Here is a 17,024-nt window from a genome sequence, read left to right as displayed (position 1 = left end):
ATCCATCAACGAGTCTTACTGACTCTATCCATAAAATATATCTCAAATCTACCCTCTTCTACCTTCCACTGTCATCTTCCTCATCTAAGGTTTTAGTCTGGACTACTACTGTCATACAAGATCCCCTGCACCTAAATCTAGCACATAGCAGGTGCTCATTAAATATGGTGACTAAATTAACATGTACAATTCCATTCAATAGTGCAAAATAATCTTAATTTTAAAAATATTCATGAATAATGCTTGTCACAGAAACTTTAGAAAATTGATTTAAGAAGATAATAAAAATCACTTCTCAGGCAGACTTTACTTATGATTGGTATGGCTCAATACTATTATTCAGTTTATCAATTATTAGTACATTTTCATGCTTTTCACACAGTATAATTTACCTCTGTGCATTTGTTAGCTGCACTGTCAGTGCAACTTACCTCCCCAAGAGAAATTTTAGTTGCTTCGTCCTGTTCAGTCCTGCCTTTTCTGATTAATCCAGTACATATGATTCACCTCTTAATTATATTCTGTGCCTGTCACAGCCCAGGACTCAGCTCACCCAGCAATTTGTGGGTGAATAAAACACTCCTGATTTATTGTGTTCAGGAGTTCCCAACTTTGTTCCTGTCTCCACCTGCCACCCAGCTCCTCCCTGCAGTCCTCAACTCCCTTGTCGGGAACAATGAACAGTTTGACCCTAGACTTAATTCAAAATAACTCAACCAATAACTCCTAACAATGTATGCTATTCCACCCTCTTTGATTCTCTGCATTTACTGGCAGCCACTAAAATGCTTGATCACTCCCCATTCATTCCATCTACAACCAAATGTGGTCAAACTGATATTTCGTACAGACACAGGTAATGACAGTAGTGAGGGGATGGGTACTAGGGAATGCAGGGGTATCTTTTGGGGCCTAGAGACTAACATTATTAATATGCCAAACATCTGCATTGCCTGTGTCAGTTTATACCACCAGCTCAGATGCATCACCTTCACAGCAATCCAAACACTATTATTTGCCTACCCAGCAATGATCTTTCCTCCACCCTCCTCCAACATCCTCCTCTCCAAGAGAATGCCTGTTTTGTTCAGTACCCACCCTCCACCAAACAGCCAGGTACCACAGTTGAGTTGTATGTCATCCTCCATCCTACCTCAGCCAGATTTGTGGTCTCATTCCTTTTATGAAGGGGCAAGTGATATATATTTGGCCAAAAGGAGTGAAAGTCTGCTGTGGGAGGTTCTGGAAAAGGTTTCCTCACTCTTAAAAAAAGACCCAGGACAAGATAACCTCTTGAAATCTGGAGACTGCTCTGCCTGGATGTAAATTTCTGAGACAACTAATGTCTTCTTCTAAAAGTATGATGGGAGAGAGTCTTAGGCTGAAGCCATTGCTGGGAATGGCAGAGTGGGCAGATGAAATAAAACTACATCTTTTGTAATATTCTTAAGCTGATTTTCATACTGCGCCAGAGGCCCTACCTCTGGACTTCCAACTACGTATTTGTAAGCCCAGGGGATTCTGATTCCATCAAAATTTGACTTCTAAGCCCACAACTATAAAATTTCTCCACCACTTACTAACACCATGCAGGATCTTAGTTCCCTGACCAGGGATGGAACCTGTGCCCCCTGCAGTGGAAGCGCGGAGTCCTAACCACTGGACTGCCAGGGAATTCCCCACTAGCTAACCTTAGGCAAATTATTTAACTTTTATAGAATCCTTTTCTTTACCTGTAAAGAGGGGAATAATATTCACCTTATAACCTTATTGTGAGGATATAGGGTTAAGAGGATTTGAGAGAATACAGGAAGTATGTGAGGTCCATTAGCCAGAAAATGATGCTACAAAGAACCTAAATGTCTCCCAAACTTGCCTGCTGATAGAAATAGACACATTGGTTAGAAGAGCTGATCTCAGTCCTCTCCCCTGGAGATTCTGATTCAGGAGCTCCCTATTGTACCCTGAGAGGCTGCATTTTTTTTTTATTTTATAAATTTAGTTATTTTTATTTTATTTTTGGCTGCGTTGGGTCTTCGTTGCTGTGTGCGGGCTTTCTTTAGTTGTGGCTAGCAGGGGCTACTCTTCATTGCAGTGCGCGGGCTTCTCATTGCGGTGGCTTCTCTTGTGGAGTACGGGCTCTAGGCGACCGAGCTTCAGTAGTTGTGGCACGTGGGCTCAGTAGTTGTGGCTCGCGGGCTTAGGTGCTCTACGGCATGTGGGATCTTCCCGAACCAGGGCTCAAACCCATGTCCCCTGCATGGGCAGGCAGCTTCTTAACCACTGCACCTCCAGGGAAGCCCAGGGCTGCATTTTTAAAAACACATTCCAGCATCTAAGCAAGTTTGAAAATCAAGGAAGTTTGAATTTGGCAAAGGAATACATGGCGTAAACTGCTATGCAGCAGCAGTTAGGGTTTCCAGTTTCTAAATCTACATCTGCCACTATTTCACTTGAGCAAGCTGTTTCACCTTTCTGGACTTGTTTACTCATCTGTATACTTGTCCTATCTAACCTCCAGGTCCGTTGGGGACTGAAGGCAAATTACACTTGCTTCTCTAATCTCAGCCTTTTTATATTGCTACAATGTGGATTAAGTAAACATAAAAATAAGCAAAATTGGGATTGGGGGAGGTGTTGCCTTTGCGGTAAAATTAACTGAATAGGACGATTATTTCTCTATCTCACTACCTTGAGACACTGAACTTCCACTGCTCTCAGGAACATGGTGTAACTTGAGGTGATCACCCTCAGCTGGCTACTCCGGTCACACTGGGATCTGTGAAAAAGACTAGAAAAATTAAAAATATGAGTGACCGGGAAAGAGGAGAATTGGAAGAGAACCCGAAATCCAATTTTTTGTACCAAGGTACCTTTCACTGGCAAGCACTTTCAGTAGCTGTGCATGTGCAACAGAAACATTTCCCTTGGCACCAAAAAAAAAAAAAAAAAAAAACGGGAAAAAGGGAAGGCTCCCTTGGAAGGGATCATGGAAGGCTTCCCCGGGAAAACAAAAAAAAAAAAAAAAAAAAAAAAAGGCGACGTATGCCACTGGCCTCAGGTGGAATTCACGAAGTTGGTTAATTTGGAACACCTGCTAACTTGGTAGGTCCTTTTTAGGGCGCCTAGCTGGCCTCACCTCCTCACGAATCGAAACCAAAACTCCTCCAGCGCTTTAATCCGCGAATTTCAGTTTACGCATGGGCTGTACGCACGCAGAATCCCGCGGGGACCCCAGCGGGGTGGTCAGAGGCCAGGCTTCCGCCTCTGGCCCTGAACTCCTCCCACCGCCAACAAGCCCCGCCCACCAAGAGGCTCACACTTCGAGTTTGGGTCTCCGCAGCGCCCGTAGTTTTGAACTTTCACCGCTCCTGCGGCCGGCGCTGGGGGATAGCACGCATGCGTCTTGTCTTCGAATGGGTGGCACCCTTATCCTCGCGGCAGCGGCAGGAGCCGTGGCCGTGCTGCTGGCAGTGCGGCTATGGGTAGTGCTGCGTCCCCACGCCGCTGTGCCCCGGCGGTCTCTCAGCCTCTTGGTGGTGGCTGGGTCCGGTGAGTACCCGGGCGGTGACTGGCGGGCTCGGGTCGGGTACTACAAACCCCAGAGTCCACTGCGGCGCTGTTCGCGGGACCCCTATCGCTTTGTGCAGCGTAGCATGCTGAGATTTGTAGTTTCTCTGCGGGACTGGAGCGGGTCAGCCCAGGCTGGGCAAAATGCTGGTCTGCTGTTGTGGCCCAGGCCGCGTCTTTAATAACAAATGAGTTACTTACACTTGTCTGTAATTAAGCGTCTCTGTAGTGTATATTTTTCTAACAAATTATTAGTAAACAGAGAGGACACAGAAGCCCGTGATGCTAACATGCAATTTGCCTGAATAAAACCTGTTTTCCATTATTAATCTAGGCATTTGGGATTTACTTTAGGAATCACGAATACTACATGATAAGCGAGACAAAGCGAATTGTCACATTTATAAATATACATATACAAAACCCACGAGTATAGAAACAATTACCTACTAACGGGAGAACAATACACACTTCAGGATATTGTGCCGGGGGGTGAACAACAGCCTGTGCAATCAGGTAGTACAATCCAAACAGAGTTGGCCAGCTCTGTAGGCGGACCGCTTTAAATGGACAGCTCTGACAGAGCGATACATATACATGCTGTGTACATTCAGAAATGCCAGGAGATTGCATCCGGATAGCATAATATTTATAAGTATTAGCAAATGGTCTAAACTTATGTTCACGTGTAATTCATTACTTTATTCATTTAATGTATTTTGAGCCGTAGGGGAGGTCAGGCACTAAGCTAAGCCCTGGAAATAACAAAACTGACGAATACGACTTGCCGTGCAGTGCTGACTATGTCCCAAGCAGTGTGAAAGCTGTGAGGACACAGCAGTGAATGAAATGGAGAATAGAAAACGAAAAGCAGAATGGGTACTTGCTACAATAAGTACTATAACCTGGGAAGTTAAAACTGCTATGGAAGTTCACGCTGGGTGCCACTTTTTCTGAACTTGAGACAGGAAGCTTCCTGGAAGTCGTGATGTCTAAACTGAGACTTGAAAGATGACTAAGAAGTAGCCAGACAAGGGGGAGCTGGGGCTTGGAGGGCTGGGAGGGTGTGAAAAGAAGGCCATAGCACTTGGGATGACCAGAGGTGCGAGGGCACTATTGTACTGAGTTGGATGTGGGGAGGCAAGCCCCATGCAGATCGCGGAAGGGTATTTTAAATCCTGCTCTACAGAGCTGTTGGCACTACTCCACTGCTTCCTACCACGCAGAGGTTAGGACCATGTGCCTCTAAATGAACATAACACCAGCGTTGTATCACATCTCTGCCACTTACTAATTTGGTGATCTTGTGCAAATTAGTTAACCTCACTGAGCCTTCTGTTTCCGGTTTGAAAAATGTGGGTTAGGAGGAGGCGAGGAGAAAGAAAGTTGCATTTTCATCAGAATTGTCAGGTAAAGCCTCCCTGGGGAGATGACAGATACCCAACAGCAAGGAGGCCAGAATGGCTGGAGTAGACTGAGTAAGGGGAGAAGGAGGAGACGACGTCCAAGAGGTAACGATAAGGGTCAGCTTACAAAAAGGGTTTTATTCCATATGAGAAGGGGAGCCCGTGGAGGGTTTTGAGCAGAGGTAAATAATTTGATCAACTCTTTTTAAGAAGATCAGTCTAGAGGCTGTGTTGAGAGTAGACTCAAGTGGACACTTGAATGGACAAGTGCAGAGGGGGGAACAGACCAGGAAGCTTTGGTCATAATCCACGTGAGAGTGATGTGTTTGGAGCAGGGTGCTAGCAAAAGAGGTGGTGAGAAGTGATTGGATTCTGGATATACTTTAAGATAGAACTGAGAAGATTTCATTCCCAAAGGATAAGTCTTAATAAAAAAGTAAAATGCAAGATGAAGCTCTTATTATTTATTTATTCAGTAACAAAGTTAATTTTTCAAAGAATGTATTCAGTTTCCTTTTAAGGGAAAAGGGTTTCCTTTTAAGGAAAAAAGAAAAGACTGTTAAAGCAGGCAAAATGAAGTTTTAATAGCAGTGGAAGATGTATATGTTCGGATTTATCCATAATTGTTCCAGCTCTGAAAACAAGTACCTACTTTGCAAACCACCACACTTTTTCAAAGTTAAAAACAAAAATGGTAAAATGAGTATAAGATGTGTAAATTACTTGCCCTACATAAGAAGATGGCTGACAAGTTATAAAGTTAAAGCATGATTCTAATTCCTGTTATACTTACTCTCTGATGACTTTATTTCTATATCTTAATTCCTTCTGGGATCTAGAGAGTAATCGTTCCCTTTCTACTATAAGAAAATATATGCGTTTGGAGAAAACACATAATTTGTTTGATTATCCTATATGTTCACTGTATCGCTATTGAAAGCTTTCTTGCAACAGTAAGGGAGGTGAGTGGGGGGAGCTTTGTAGTGTGACCAGAGACAAGGAAGAGGTAACAAATGAGATGAACACAGAGAATGTTAAAGACATCAACCTGGCTGAGGCCAGGGGATCGTGCAGTTAAATTAAATAGGTATGATAGGGCCCATTCTTAAGGAGTTTGATTGCTTTGCTTAATTGGTATATAGTTAATGTAATAGGTAAATGTTCTTTTGGGTTTTTTCCCCCCGAAGGAAACCTCAGTGAACACAGTTGGTTTTTAAATTCATGGTTTTAAAATTAAAGTATGGAAATTTTGGAGATTGTACGATTTCAGAAATTGAACACACAGTTGTTGGGTGAAGCTGGTAAATCTTTGAGACCTCTGTTAGGTCTAAGACCTCTGTTAGGAGCTGTTGAACAAAAGTCTTCCTTAGGAAGATCTGAGCCCTGGGAGTCAGTGCTCATGCCTCCCTGATGTTACTTTGCAACACAGAAACCTTCAGCAACTGTCTTCCCATTTTCCAGCCTACTTTCCTGACCTTACTTCACTCTCTTCTTTCTTCCAAGTGTTCCCACCATGCCTTGATCACCCATCCCAGATCTTACCTTCTCCTGTCCTAATAATCCCACCCCCACCCAGTGGCCTCCCTACTCATATCTGTCCATTAGCTGCACCTTTCAAGTCATTTCAGCCTTTACCAGGGATCTCCCCTATGCTTAGGACATTGTTTTTTCACAACCTTTTGCTTGTTCCCTCCCCCAAACCCCATTTTAATTTTTCTTGCTGTCTTGCATCACTCTTTGTATATCTGTGTGTCTTGTCCCTTCCCCACCAGGCTTCTTGATAACAGGATCTGTGTCTTATACTTCTTTGTACCTTCCTCAGGTAGTACAGTAGCACAACCTACTGCTGGTGCTGATTTTATTTTTATACATTTGTTATCCTCTTCCCCCATATAAAGGTAGTATTTATACAAGGGCATAAATTATCATTTCCAAATATTCCTTCTGTGTTTTGAGAAATACACAAAGCATAGTATTAGTATAATGTAGTCAGATGGATATGTCCATTACCGGTTTCTGAATCTCAAGCCTTCCAATATTTTTTTCCAGGTGGGCATACCACTGAGATCCTGAGGCTGCTTGAGAACTTGTCCGATGCTTACTCTCCTAGACATTATATCATTGCTGACACTGATGAAATGAGTGCCCATAAAATAAATTCTTTTGAAGTAAATCGAGCTGATAGAAACCCCGGTGCTATGGTAAGTGGTAATTTCTATGTCTAAGAAAAGTTACAAGTTATGTATTGAATTTTTCTCTAGAAACAATCTCATGACCCTTCAGTGCCCTGCTCACACAATGCAGTCAACTGTTTATTGCTGATGAAATATAGTTCTTTTACTACCCAAATATAAAAACTTCTTTAAAATAAATCTTCAAATAAAAATGGTTGCTTGATTTCTTATATTCTCTTCTATTATTTAAATAGAGAAAATTGTTTCTCAGTAATTCCAACTGTGAAGATTGTTTTATTTATACTTACAGAAAGCATCCAGTTCACGTGCTTATTGGTTCTTCGTTAAAGTTCTTTATCAGTGTATTACATGTATTGATAATTTGATTTATCTATTACTACTGCTTATTCTTCCAGTTGTATCTGTACCTGCTTTTAAAATTATTTCTCTGCTCCTGGTTGCTCACTTCGTTTTAGTATTATAGCAGAATTTGGGGTAAATTGAAAAAAGTGGAACTACTTAATCAGGAAGGAAACTAGAGCTGTTCCTTGTTAGATCGTCTCCATCCATCCCTCTCTCTGGTACCTGCCCAGCCACAGGGCTCCAACAGGTAGTTCAGGAGTGGACAGGCGACCCAGCTCAGGCCACTCAAAGTGTTCCTCCAGGCTTTTTGGACTTGGGGACCCAGAAAATGAAAGTAGTCTTTCTTCAGGGGTTCAACTCTGTAAAAGAAAACTTGGAAGCTGCCAGCAGTCATGTTTTCACCTGCTGGCTAAAGACAGACTGCAGCTAGAGAAAAGAATGAAGTTCATCCACAGGAAGAACAAGATGGGAAACCAGATGGTGACTCCTGCCCTCATTGACTCCAGAGCTGCTTCCATATGGGCCCTGTCTTGGTGGTTCTTATGTTTCTTGGAAATCAGGATCCACTAATATAACTCATCCTCCACTGACCTTTTTAGTTAGTTAAAGCCTGCTTTAGTTACGTTTTGTTCACTTGTAAACATGATCCCTCAATAACGCACTACTAAATTGTGTTCTTGGAAAATCCACATCAGACAATCATGGAATGCGCTGATGACCATTCAGCCGTAGCGAAATAAGTGGTATGTTTTTTCTTTGTGGGAGATTAGCCAAAATGCTTCATTTCTGTTTCAGGACTCAATACTGTATTAGTTTCCTAGGGCTACTGTAACAAAGTACTACACACAGGGTAGCTTGAAATAAGAGAAATTTATTCTTTAATGGTTCCGGAGGCTAGAAGTCCAAAATTAAGGTGTCAGCAGGGCCGTGTTCTCTTTGGAGGCTCTGGGGTGAATCCTTCCTCACCTCTCCCTAGCTTCTGATGGTGGCCAGCAGTCCTTGGCATTTTCTGGCTTGTGTCAGCATTACTCTCGTCTCTCCCTCCATTGTCACAGGGCCATTCCTGTGTCTGTCTTCATAGGCCCTTCTTATAAAGACACCAGTCATTGGATTTAGGGCCCACCCTGTTCCAGTACGATCTCATCTTAACTTGATTGCATCTACAAGACCCTGTTTCCAAATAGTCACTTTCATAGGTTCCAGGTGGACATGGTTTTTTTTTTTTTTTTTTTTTTTTGCGGTATGCGGGCCTCTCACTGTTGCGGCCTCTCCCGTTGCGGAGCACAGGCTCTGGACGCGCAGGCTCCGCGGCCATGGCTCACGGGCCCAGCCGCTCCGCGGCACGTGGGATCTTCCCGGACTGGGGCACGAACCCGTGTTCCCTGCATCGGCAGGCGGACTCTCAACCACTGAGCCACCAGGGAAGCCCGGATATGACTTTTTGGAGGACACTATTCATCCCTATACAAATATATGCACTGGACTATTTCAGGAAAAGCCTCCTGTTTGACATAAAGCAAAACAAACTTTTTCCTTTCAGCAAGTGTGAAAGGAGAAAATAGTAGAGACTATTGAGTATGCCAATAATTGATCCTTTCAGTAATGGGTGAAACATAATAGTAGCTTCATTTTACAAATGAGATAAATGAGGCTCAGAGATTAGGAAAACTCAGCCAAGGCCCTGCCAAATATGTGGGCCTTACCTAAACGTGTCTTCTCCAAAGCTTGCGCTTTTGCTGCACAGCCCACTCTGCCTCTTTTGTGTATTCTTTTACAATTCAAAACACTCAATGTGAACAGAATGCCTTGAGAATTCTTATCCAAGGCATCAGAGACTTAAAATATCATTTAATCTCTTATCTTAGAGTATATATTAGGATTGGAGAGTTTATAGAAAATGATGGTAATTTTCTCACAAGAATAATGTTAAAAGTCTTATAATTTAGCAGTGGCATACACTACTAGAAAAAAATATAAAGATCAAAGGATTACAAATTTCTTATTGTTTTTCAACATACAGAGCGGGTATCTTTGTTTTTACCTAATTATTAGTGTGCGTGTTCTTTTCTTCTTTCTGAAACTGTACCAAATTTGGAGGCTCCAGGTTTCATTTAACATACATATTGATTATTTCCCTCCAGGTCCATCACTGTATGTACCGTTTATTTGCTGAATTTTGTCAGGATTTAGTGAAACATTTAGAAGATTGTTATGTACTGTGTATCATGATGCTTTAGAACCCAGTAAGTTGGGTTCGATGCACTTTAATAAGAAAGCCAAAGATTTCAATTTTATAAGTGCCATTATTTTTTTCTCATTATCAAAGTAACACCACAGTATAGGACTAGGCATCTCTGTTCGACCTCCTTTGTTTGTCGGTTACTTTCCTGCTGGGGCAGTGCAACCCCTGTTAGAGAAAAAACACTACCTCGTTCCTGAAATGGTCTGCTCATGCGTGAATCTAAAGCTGGGGAGAGTTTCTGCAGAGAAGCAGAAGAGAGCCATTGAGGGCAGTAGAAGGAACATGACTGTTGTCCTTTGTGTCGACCACCCCTGTGAGCCACACTAGGTGGACAGGAGGCAGGGCGGAGAGACACCTTCTGACCAAGCCTTATAAAGGGAGGAAGACACTTCTTGTCTCTCTCTACACTTCAGCTAAGGGGACTTGTACCTGCAAGCGTCCCTGACAGCTATCTTTTGTACCTACCGTGGAGCTCACCAGATTGGGGAGAGGAAGGGTCTGACTGAAGAAATCAATAGCGATCAATACATTTGCTGCAGAGCCCATGTCAGCCAAGAATACTGAACGCTCTAGACCTGCAGTGTCTAGTAGAGGAGCCACCAGTACTGACCCAGCACCATTTATTGAATAGTCCTTTGCCCACCGATCCGTGGTGCTTCCACCGTTATATCAAGTTTCCATGTATGTATAGGTCTGTATCTGAGCTTTCTACTTTAACTGGTACATTTGTCTATCCTTGAGCTAATGTCAAGCTCTTTTATTCTTCAGAAGTATCTTTTTTTTTTTTTTTTTGTGGTACGCAGGCCTCTCACTGTTGTGGCCTCTCCTGTCGTGGAGCACAGGCTCCGGACACGCAGGCTCAGCGGCCATGGCTCACGGGCCCAGCCGCTCCGCGGCATGTGGGGTCTTCCCGGACCGGGGCACGAACCCGTGTCGCCTGCATCGGCAGGCGGACTCTCAACCACTGCGCCACCAGGGAAGCCCCCCACATAGGTTTTTAAATTAGCTTTGAAAGTTCACAAAGAACTCTGTTGGGATTTTGCTTTGAATTGAATTGAATCTGTCCATCAGTTTCAGGAGAACTTAAATTTCTTTGATGATATCTTCCTATCTGGAACCATCACCTTTCTCTCCATTACAGTATTTAGATCTCCTTTAATGCTTTTCAGTAACATTTCTAATTTTCTTCATAAGAGTCTGGCATATCTTTTGTTGTGTTTATTTCTAGGTACCTTGTATTCTTTTATTATTGTTGTAAGTGGTATAACTTTTAATAATATTTCCTGTGTTGCAATATATAGAAATACAATTGATTTTTATAAAGTGATCTTATAAGAACCACCTGGCTACACTCTAATCCTAATTTGTACACTTTTGTGTTATTAATGAAGATAATCTTATCATCTACAAGTAGTAATAATTGTGATTCTTTCCTTGTAATCCTTACATCTTTTAGTTCTTTTTTCTCATTTTGTTATTAGAACTTCCAGAACGGTAATGAATAGGAGCCGTGTAGTGGTCATCTTTGCATTCTTTCTGCTTTAAAAAATGTGTTGAGTTTTATTTTAAATAATATTTAGTTGTTGATTTTTATCAAATGTCTCTTCTGCATCTGAGATGATCTTACAGTTTTTCCAACTTTTTCTGTTTATATGGACAATTACATGGTTATGAACTAGTCTTGAACTCCTGGAATAAACCCAGTTTGTTCATGGTGCATTGTATTTTAATGCATTGCTGGATTTGATTTGCAAACATATCATTTAGGATTTTTTTGTTTATGTTCATGATGGAGATTGCCCTGTATTTTTCCTTTCTCATGCTGTTCTTTAGTTTTGGTATCAAGGTTACACTAGTCTCATTATGTGAGTTGTAGGGTATACACAACTTTTCGCTCTTTGGGGGAATTTGTATAAGTATGGAATTGATTGTTTTAAGTTTCTTTTTCTTACAATATTATTAACTGCGGTCACCATGCTGTATTGCATCCCTATGACTTCTTTATTTTATAACTGCAAGCTTGCAGCTTTTGATCCCTTCACGTATTTCCCTCACCCCCAATGCCCCACCTCCGGTAACCACCAAATCTGTTCTCTATATCTGTGAGCTTGGGTTTTTTGTTTTCTGGTTTTTTAGATTCCACATATAAGTAAGATCATATTGTATTTGTCTTTCTCTGTCTGGCTTATTTCACTTAGCATAATGCCCTCAAGGTCCATCAAGGTAGTCACAAAGGGCAAGATTTCCTTCTTTTTTAAGGCTGAATAATATTCGTGTGTGTGTGTGTGTGTGTGTGTCTGTGTGTGTGTGTATGTATGGATCAATCACATTATATTCAGTATTTATCCATTCATCCATTGGTAGACACTTAGGTTGTTTTCATGTTTTGCCTATTGTAAATAATGCTTCAATGAACTTGGGGTAGTGTATATCTTTTTAAGTTAGTGTTTTCATTTTCTTTGGATAAGCATCCAGAAGTGGAATTGCTGGATTATATAGTAGTTCTATTTTTAATTTTTTGAGGAACCTCCATACTGTTTTCCATAGTGACCACACCAACAGTGTACAAGGGTTCCCTTTTCTCCACATCCTTGCCAACACTTGTTATCTCTTGTTCATTGTGTGCGTGTGTGTGCGTGTGTGTGTGTGTGTGTGTGTGTGTGTGTGTGTGTACCACATCTTTTTTATCCATTCATCTGTTGATGGACACTTAGGTTGCCTCCATATCTTGGCAATTGTAAATAATGCTGCTATGAACATTGGGGTGATGTATCTTTTTGACTTAGTGTTTTTGTTTTTTTCAGATATATACCCAGGAGTGGAATTGCTGGGTTATATATTAGTTCTATTTTTAGTTTTTTGGGAAACCTCATACTGTTTTCCACAGTAGCTGCACCAATGTACTTTCCCACCAACAGTGTAGGAGGGTTCTTTTTTCTCCACATCCTCACCAGCAAATGTTATTTGTGTTCTTTTTGATGATAGCTATTCTGACAGGTGTGAGGGGATATCTCATTGTGGTTTTGATTTGCATTTCCCTCACGATTAACGATGTTGAGCATCTTTTGATGTGCCTGTTGGCCATCTGATGTCTTCTTTGGAAAAATGTCTATTCAGACCTTCTGCCCATTTTTTAATCAGGTTGTTGGACTTTTCTTTTTGATGTTGCTATATGAGCTGTTCATATATTTTAGATATTAACCCCTCATTAATCATATCATTTGCAAATATTTTCTCCCATTCAGTAGGTTGTCTTTTCATTTTGTTGATGGTTTCTTTTGATGTGCAAAAGCTTTTAAGTTTAATTAGGTTCCATTAGTTTATTTTTGCTTTTGTTTCCATTGCTTTAGGAGACAGATCCCAAAAAACAGTGCTACAATTTATGTTGGAGTCTTCTGCCTATGTTTTCTTCCAGGAGTTTTACGGTTTCCAGTCTTACACTTAGGTCTTTAATCCATTTTGAGTTTATTTTTTCTACATGGTGTTAGAGAATGTTCTAATTTCATTCTTTTACATGTAGCTATCCAGTTTTCCCAGTGTCACTTATTTAAGATACTGTCTTTTCTCCATTGTGTGTTCTTGCCTCTTTTGTCCTAGATTAATTGACTGTAAGTGCATGGGTTTATTTCTGGGACCTCTGTTCTGTTCCATGGATCTGTGTGTCTGTTTTTGTGCCAGTACCATACTCTTTTGATTACTGTAGCTTCGTGGTGGTGTCTGAAGTCAGGAAGCATGATTCCCCCAGCTGTGTTCTTTTTTCTCAAGATTGTTTTGGCTATTTGGAGTCTTTTGTGTTTCCATACAAATTTTAAAATTATTTGTTCTAGTTCTGTGAAAAATGCCTTTGGTATTTTGATAGATATTACATTGAACCTGTAGATTGCCTTGGGTAGCATGGTCATTTTAAGATTATTAGTTCTTCCAGTCTATGAACATGGTATATCTTTCCATCTGTTTGTGTCATCTTCAATTTCTTTCATCAGTGTCTTACAATTTTCCAAGTACAGCTCTTTTACCTCTTTAGGTAGATTTATTCCTAGGTATTTTATTCTTTTTGATGCAATTGTAAATGAGATTGTTTCCTTAATTTCTCTTTCTGATAGTTCATTGTTAGTGTATAGAAATGCAGCAGATTTTTGTATATTAATTTTGTATCCTGCAATTTTACCAGGTTCATTGATGAGCTCTAGTAGATTTTTGGTGGTGTCTTTAGGATTTTTTAATGTATCATGTCATCTACAAACAGTGACAGTTTTATGTCTTCCTTTCCAATTTGGATTCCTTTTTATTTCTTTTTCTTCTCTGGCTGTGGATAGGATTTCCAATACTATGTTGAATAAAAGTGGTGAGAGTGGGCATTCTTGTCTTGTTCCTAATCTTAAAAGAAATGCTTTCAGCTTTTCACCATTGAGTATGATCTTAGCTGTGGACTTGTCATATACGGCCTTTATTATATTGAAGTATGTTCTCTCTGTGCCCACTTTCTGGAGAGTTTTTATTGTAAATGGATGTTGAAGTTTATGAAAAGGTTTTTTCTGCATCTGTTGAGATGACTGTATGGTTTTTATGCTTCCGTTTGTTAATGTGGTGTATCACATTTATTTATTTGTGGATATTGAAAAATCCTTTCGTCCCTGGGATAAATTCCACTTGATTGTGGGGTATGATCCTTTTAATGTACTGTTGAAGTCGGTTTGCTAGTATTTTGTTGACGATTTTTGCATCTATGTTCATCAGTGATATTGACCTGTAATTTTCTTTTTTTTAATATCTGTGTCCGGTTTTGGTGTCAGGGTGATGCTGACTTCATAGAATGAGTTTGGATGTGTTCCTTTCTCTGCAGTTTTTTGGAATAGTTTGAGGGCAGGTGTTGACTCTTCTCTAAATGTTCAGTGGAATTCACCCGTGAAGGCTTCTGGTCCTGGACTTTTGTTTGTTGGGAGGTATTTTTGTTATTGATTCAATTTAATTACTGGTAATTGCTCTGCTCATATTTGTATTTCTTCCTGATTCAGTCTTGAAAGATTATGTATTTTTAGGAATTTGTCCATTTCTTCTAGGTTGTCCATTTTACTGGGATATAGTTGTTCATAGTAGTCTCTTATGATCCTTTGTATTTCTGTGGAGTCAGCTGTAATTTCTTTCTTATTTCTGATTTTATTGATTTGGGCCCACTTTCTTTTTTTCTTAATGAGTCTGGCTAAAGGTTTATCAATTTTGTTTATCTCCTCTTAGTTTCATTGATCTTTTCTATTGTCTTTTAGTCTCTATTTCATTTACTTCTGCTCTGATCTTTATGATTTCCTTTTTCTACTATCTTTGGGTTTTGTTTTTCTTTTTCTAGCTCCCTTAGGTATAAGGTTATATTTTTTATTTGAGATTTTTCTTGTTTGCTGGGGTAAGCTTGTATTGCTGTAAATGTCCCTCTTAGAACTGTTTTTGCTGCATCCCATGGATTTCGGATCATTGTGTTTTCATTTTCATTAGTCTCCAGGTATTTTTTTAATTTCCTCTTTGATTTTGTCAGTGATCTATTGGTTGTTTCATAGCATAATGTTTAGCCTCCATGTGTCTGTGTGTTTTGCAGTTTTTTTCTTGTAGTTGATTTTTAGTCTCATAGCATTGTGGTCAGAAAAGATGCTTAATATGGTTCCAGTTTTCTTAAATTTACCAAGGCTTGTTTTGTAGCGAACCATGTAATACATCCTGGAAAATGTTTCATGTACACTTAAAAAGAATGTGTATTCTGCTGCTCTTGGATGGAATGTTCTATATAACTATTAAGTCCATTAGGTCTGTTGTGTCATTTAAGGCTAGTGTTTCCTTATTGATCTTCTGTCTGGATGATCTGTTCATTGATGTGAGTGAGAGGTTAAAGTCCCTTACTGTTATTGTTACTGTTGATTTCTCCCTTTGTATCTGTTAATATTTGCTTTTTGTATTTAGGTGCACCTATGTTGGGTGCATATGTACTTACAATTATTATATCTTCTTCTTGGGTCACTCCCTTGATCATTATGTCATGCCCTTCTTTGTCTCTTGTAAGTCTGTATATTAAAATCTATTTTGTCTGCTATAAGTATTGCTACCCCAGCTTTCTTTTGATTTCCATTTGCATGGAATACCTTTTTCCATCCCCTCAGTTTTGGTCTGTGTGTGTCTTTAGATCTGAAGTGAGTCTGTTGTAGGCAGCATATACATGGGTCTTGTTTTTGTATTCATTTAGGCACTCTGTGTCTTTGATTGGCGCATTTAGTCCATTTACATTTAAAGTAATTATTGATATGTATGTACTTATTGACATTTTGTTCATTGTTTTGGGGTTCTTTTTGTAGGTCTTTCTTGTTCCTTTCTTCTTCTTTTGTCCTCTTATGATTTGATGATTATCTTTAGTATTAGTTTTGGATTCTTTTTTCTTTTGTATGTGATATATATGATTATGATTGTGATAACGATTGTTTTAAGTTGCTGATCTCTTAATTTCAAATGCATTTTAACAACTCTGCATTTGTACTCTCCTCCCCTCATGATTACTGTTTTTGATATCATATTTTACAAATAATGGTTTTGTGTATCCCTTAACTGCTTATTGTGGAAATAGATGGTTTTACTACTGTTGTCTTTTAACCTTCCTGCTAGCTTTGTGCATAGATAATTTCCTACCTTTACTGTATGTTTGCTTTTACTGATGAGCTTTTTCCATTCATATTTTCATGTTTCTAGTTGTGACCTTTTCTTTTTTGCCTAGAGAAGTTCCTTTAACATTTCTTGTATAGCTGGTTTGGTGGTGCATTTTAACAATATTAATTTTTCTAATCCATGAGCACAGAATATCTTTCCATTTATTAGTGTCTTCTATAATTTCTTTCATCAGTGTCTTATAGTTTTCAGTGTGCAAGTCTTTCACATCCTTGGCTAAATTTATTCCTAGGTATTTTATTCTTTTTGATACAGTTGTAAATGGTATTGTTTTCTGAATTTCTCTTTCTGATAATTTGTTAAAAGTGTGTAGAAATGCAACAGGTTTTTCCTGTTGATTTTGTATCCTCCAACTTTACTGAATGTGTCTGTTAGTTCTAACAGTTTTTTGGTGTAGTGTTTAGGGTTTTCTATGTATAATGTCATGTCATTTACAAATAGTGACAATTTACTTCTTCCTTTACAATATTAAGTTTTGTATAACTTGTCCGTAACACCACTTGGCCCTGATGTGTTCTTTTTGTTATGGTTATAGGACTTTGCAGGATTTCTGTCTTTTTTTTTTTTTTT

At 39.7% G+C, this 17,024-nt stretch overlaps 1 protein-coding gene across 2 annotated transcripts in view; it reads left to right on the top strand.

The window, feature by feature from the left end:
• Positions 1-3,300: 3,300 nt before the first annotated feature.
• The window catches only part of ALG14 (ALG14 UDP-N-acetylglucosaminyltransferase subunit), a 105,238-nt gene continuing 91,514 nt past the window's right edge, over positions 3,301-17,024 (top strand). The window contains exons 1-2 of one of the 2 annotated variants that reach the window (XM_007468120.1): positions 3,301-3,552; positions 7,026-7,177. In XM_007468120.1, coding sequence (XP_007468182.1) covers positions 3,417-3,552; positions 7,026-7,177 — 288 coding nt within the window. In that variant the 5' untranslated portion in view covers positions 3,301-3,416. The remainder of the gene's footprint in view (positions 3,553-7,025; positions 7,178-17,024) is intronic. The other variant, XM_007468119.1, reaches the window with a different exon arrangement.

The sequence above is a fragment of the Lipotes vexillifer genome, unplaced genomic scaffold (genome assembly GCF_000442215.2).
Source record: "Lipotes vexillifer unplaced genomic scaffold, Lipotes_vexillifer_v1.1 scaffold905, whole genome shotgun sequence".
In the NCBI taxonomy this organism is placed as follows: Eukaryota; Metazoa; Chordata; class Mammalia; order Artiodactyla; family Lipotidae; genus Lipotes; species Lipotes vexillifer.
Note: the sequence above shows the minus strand (reverse complement) of the source record. Positions and strands in the feature narration are given on the sequence as shown.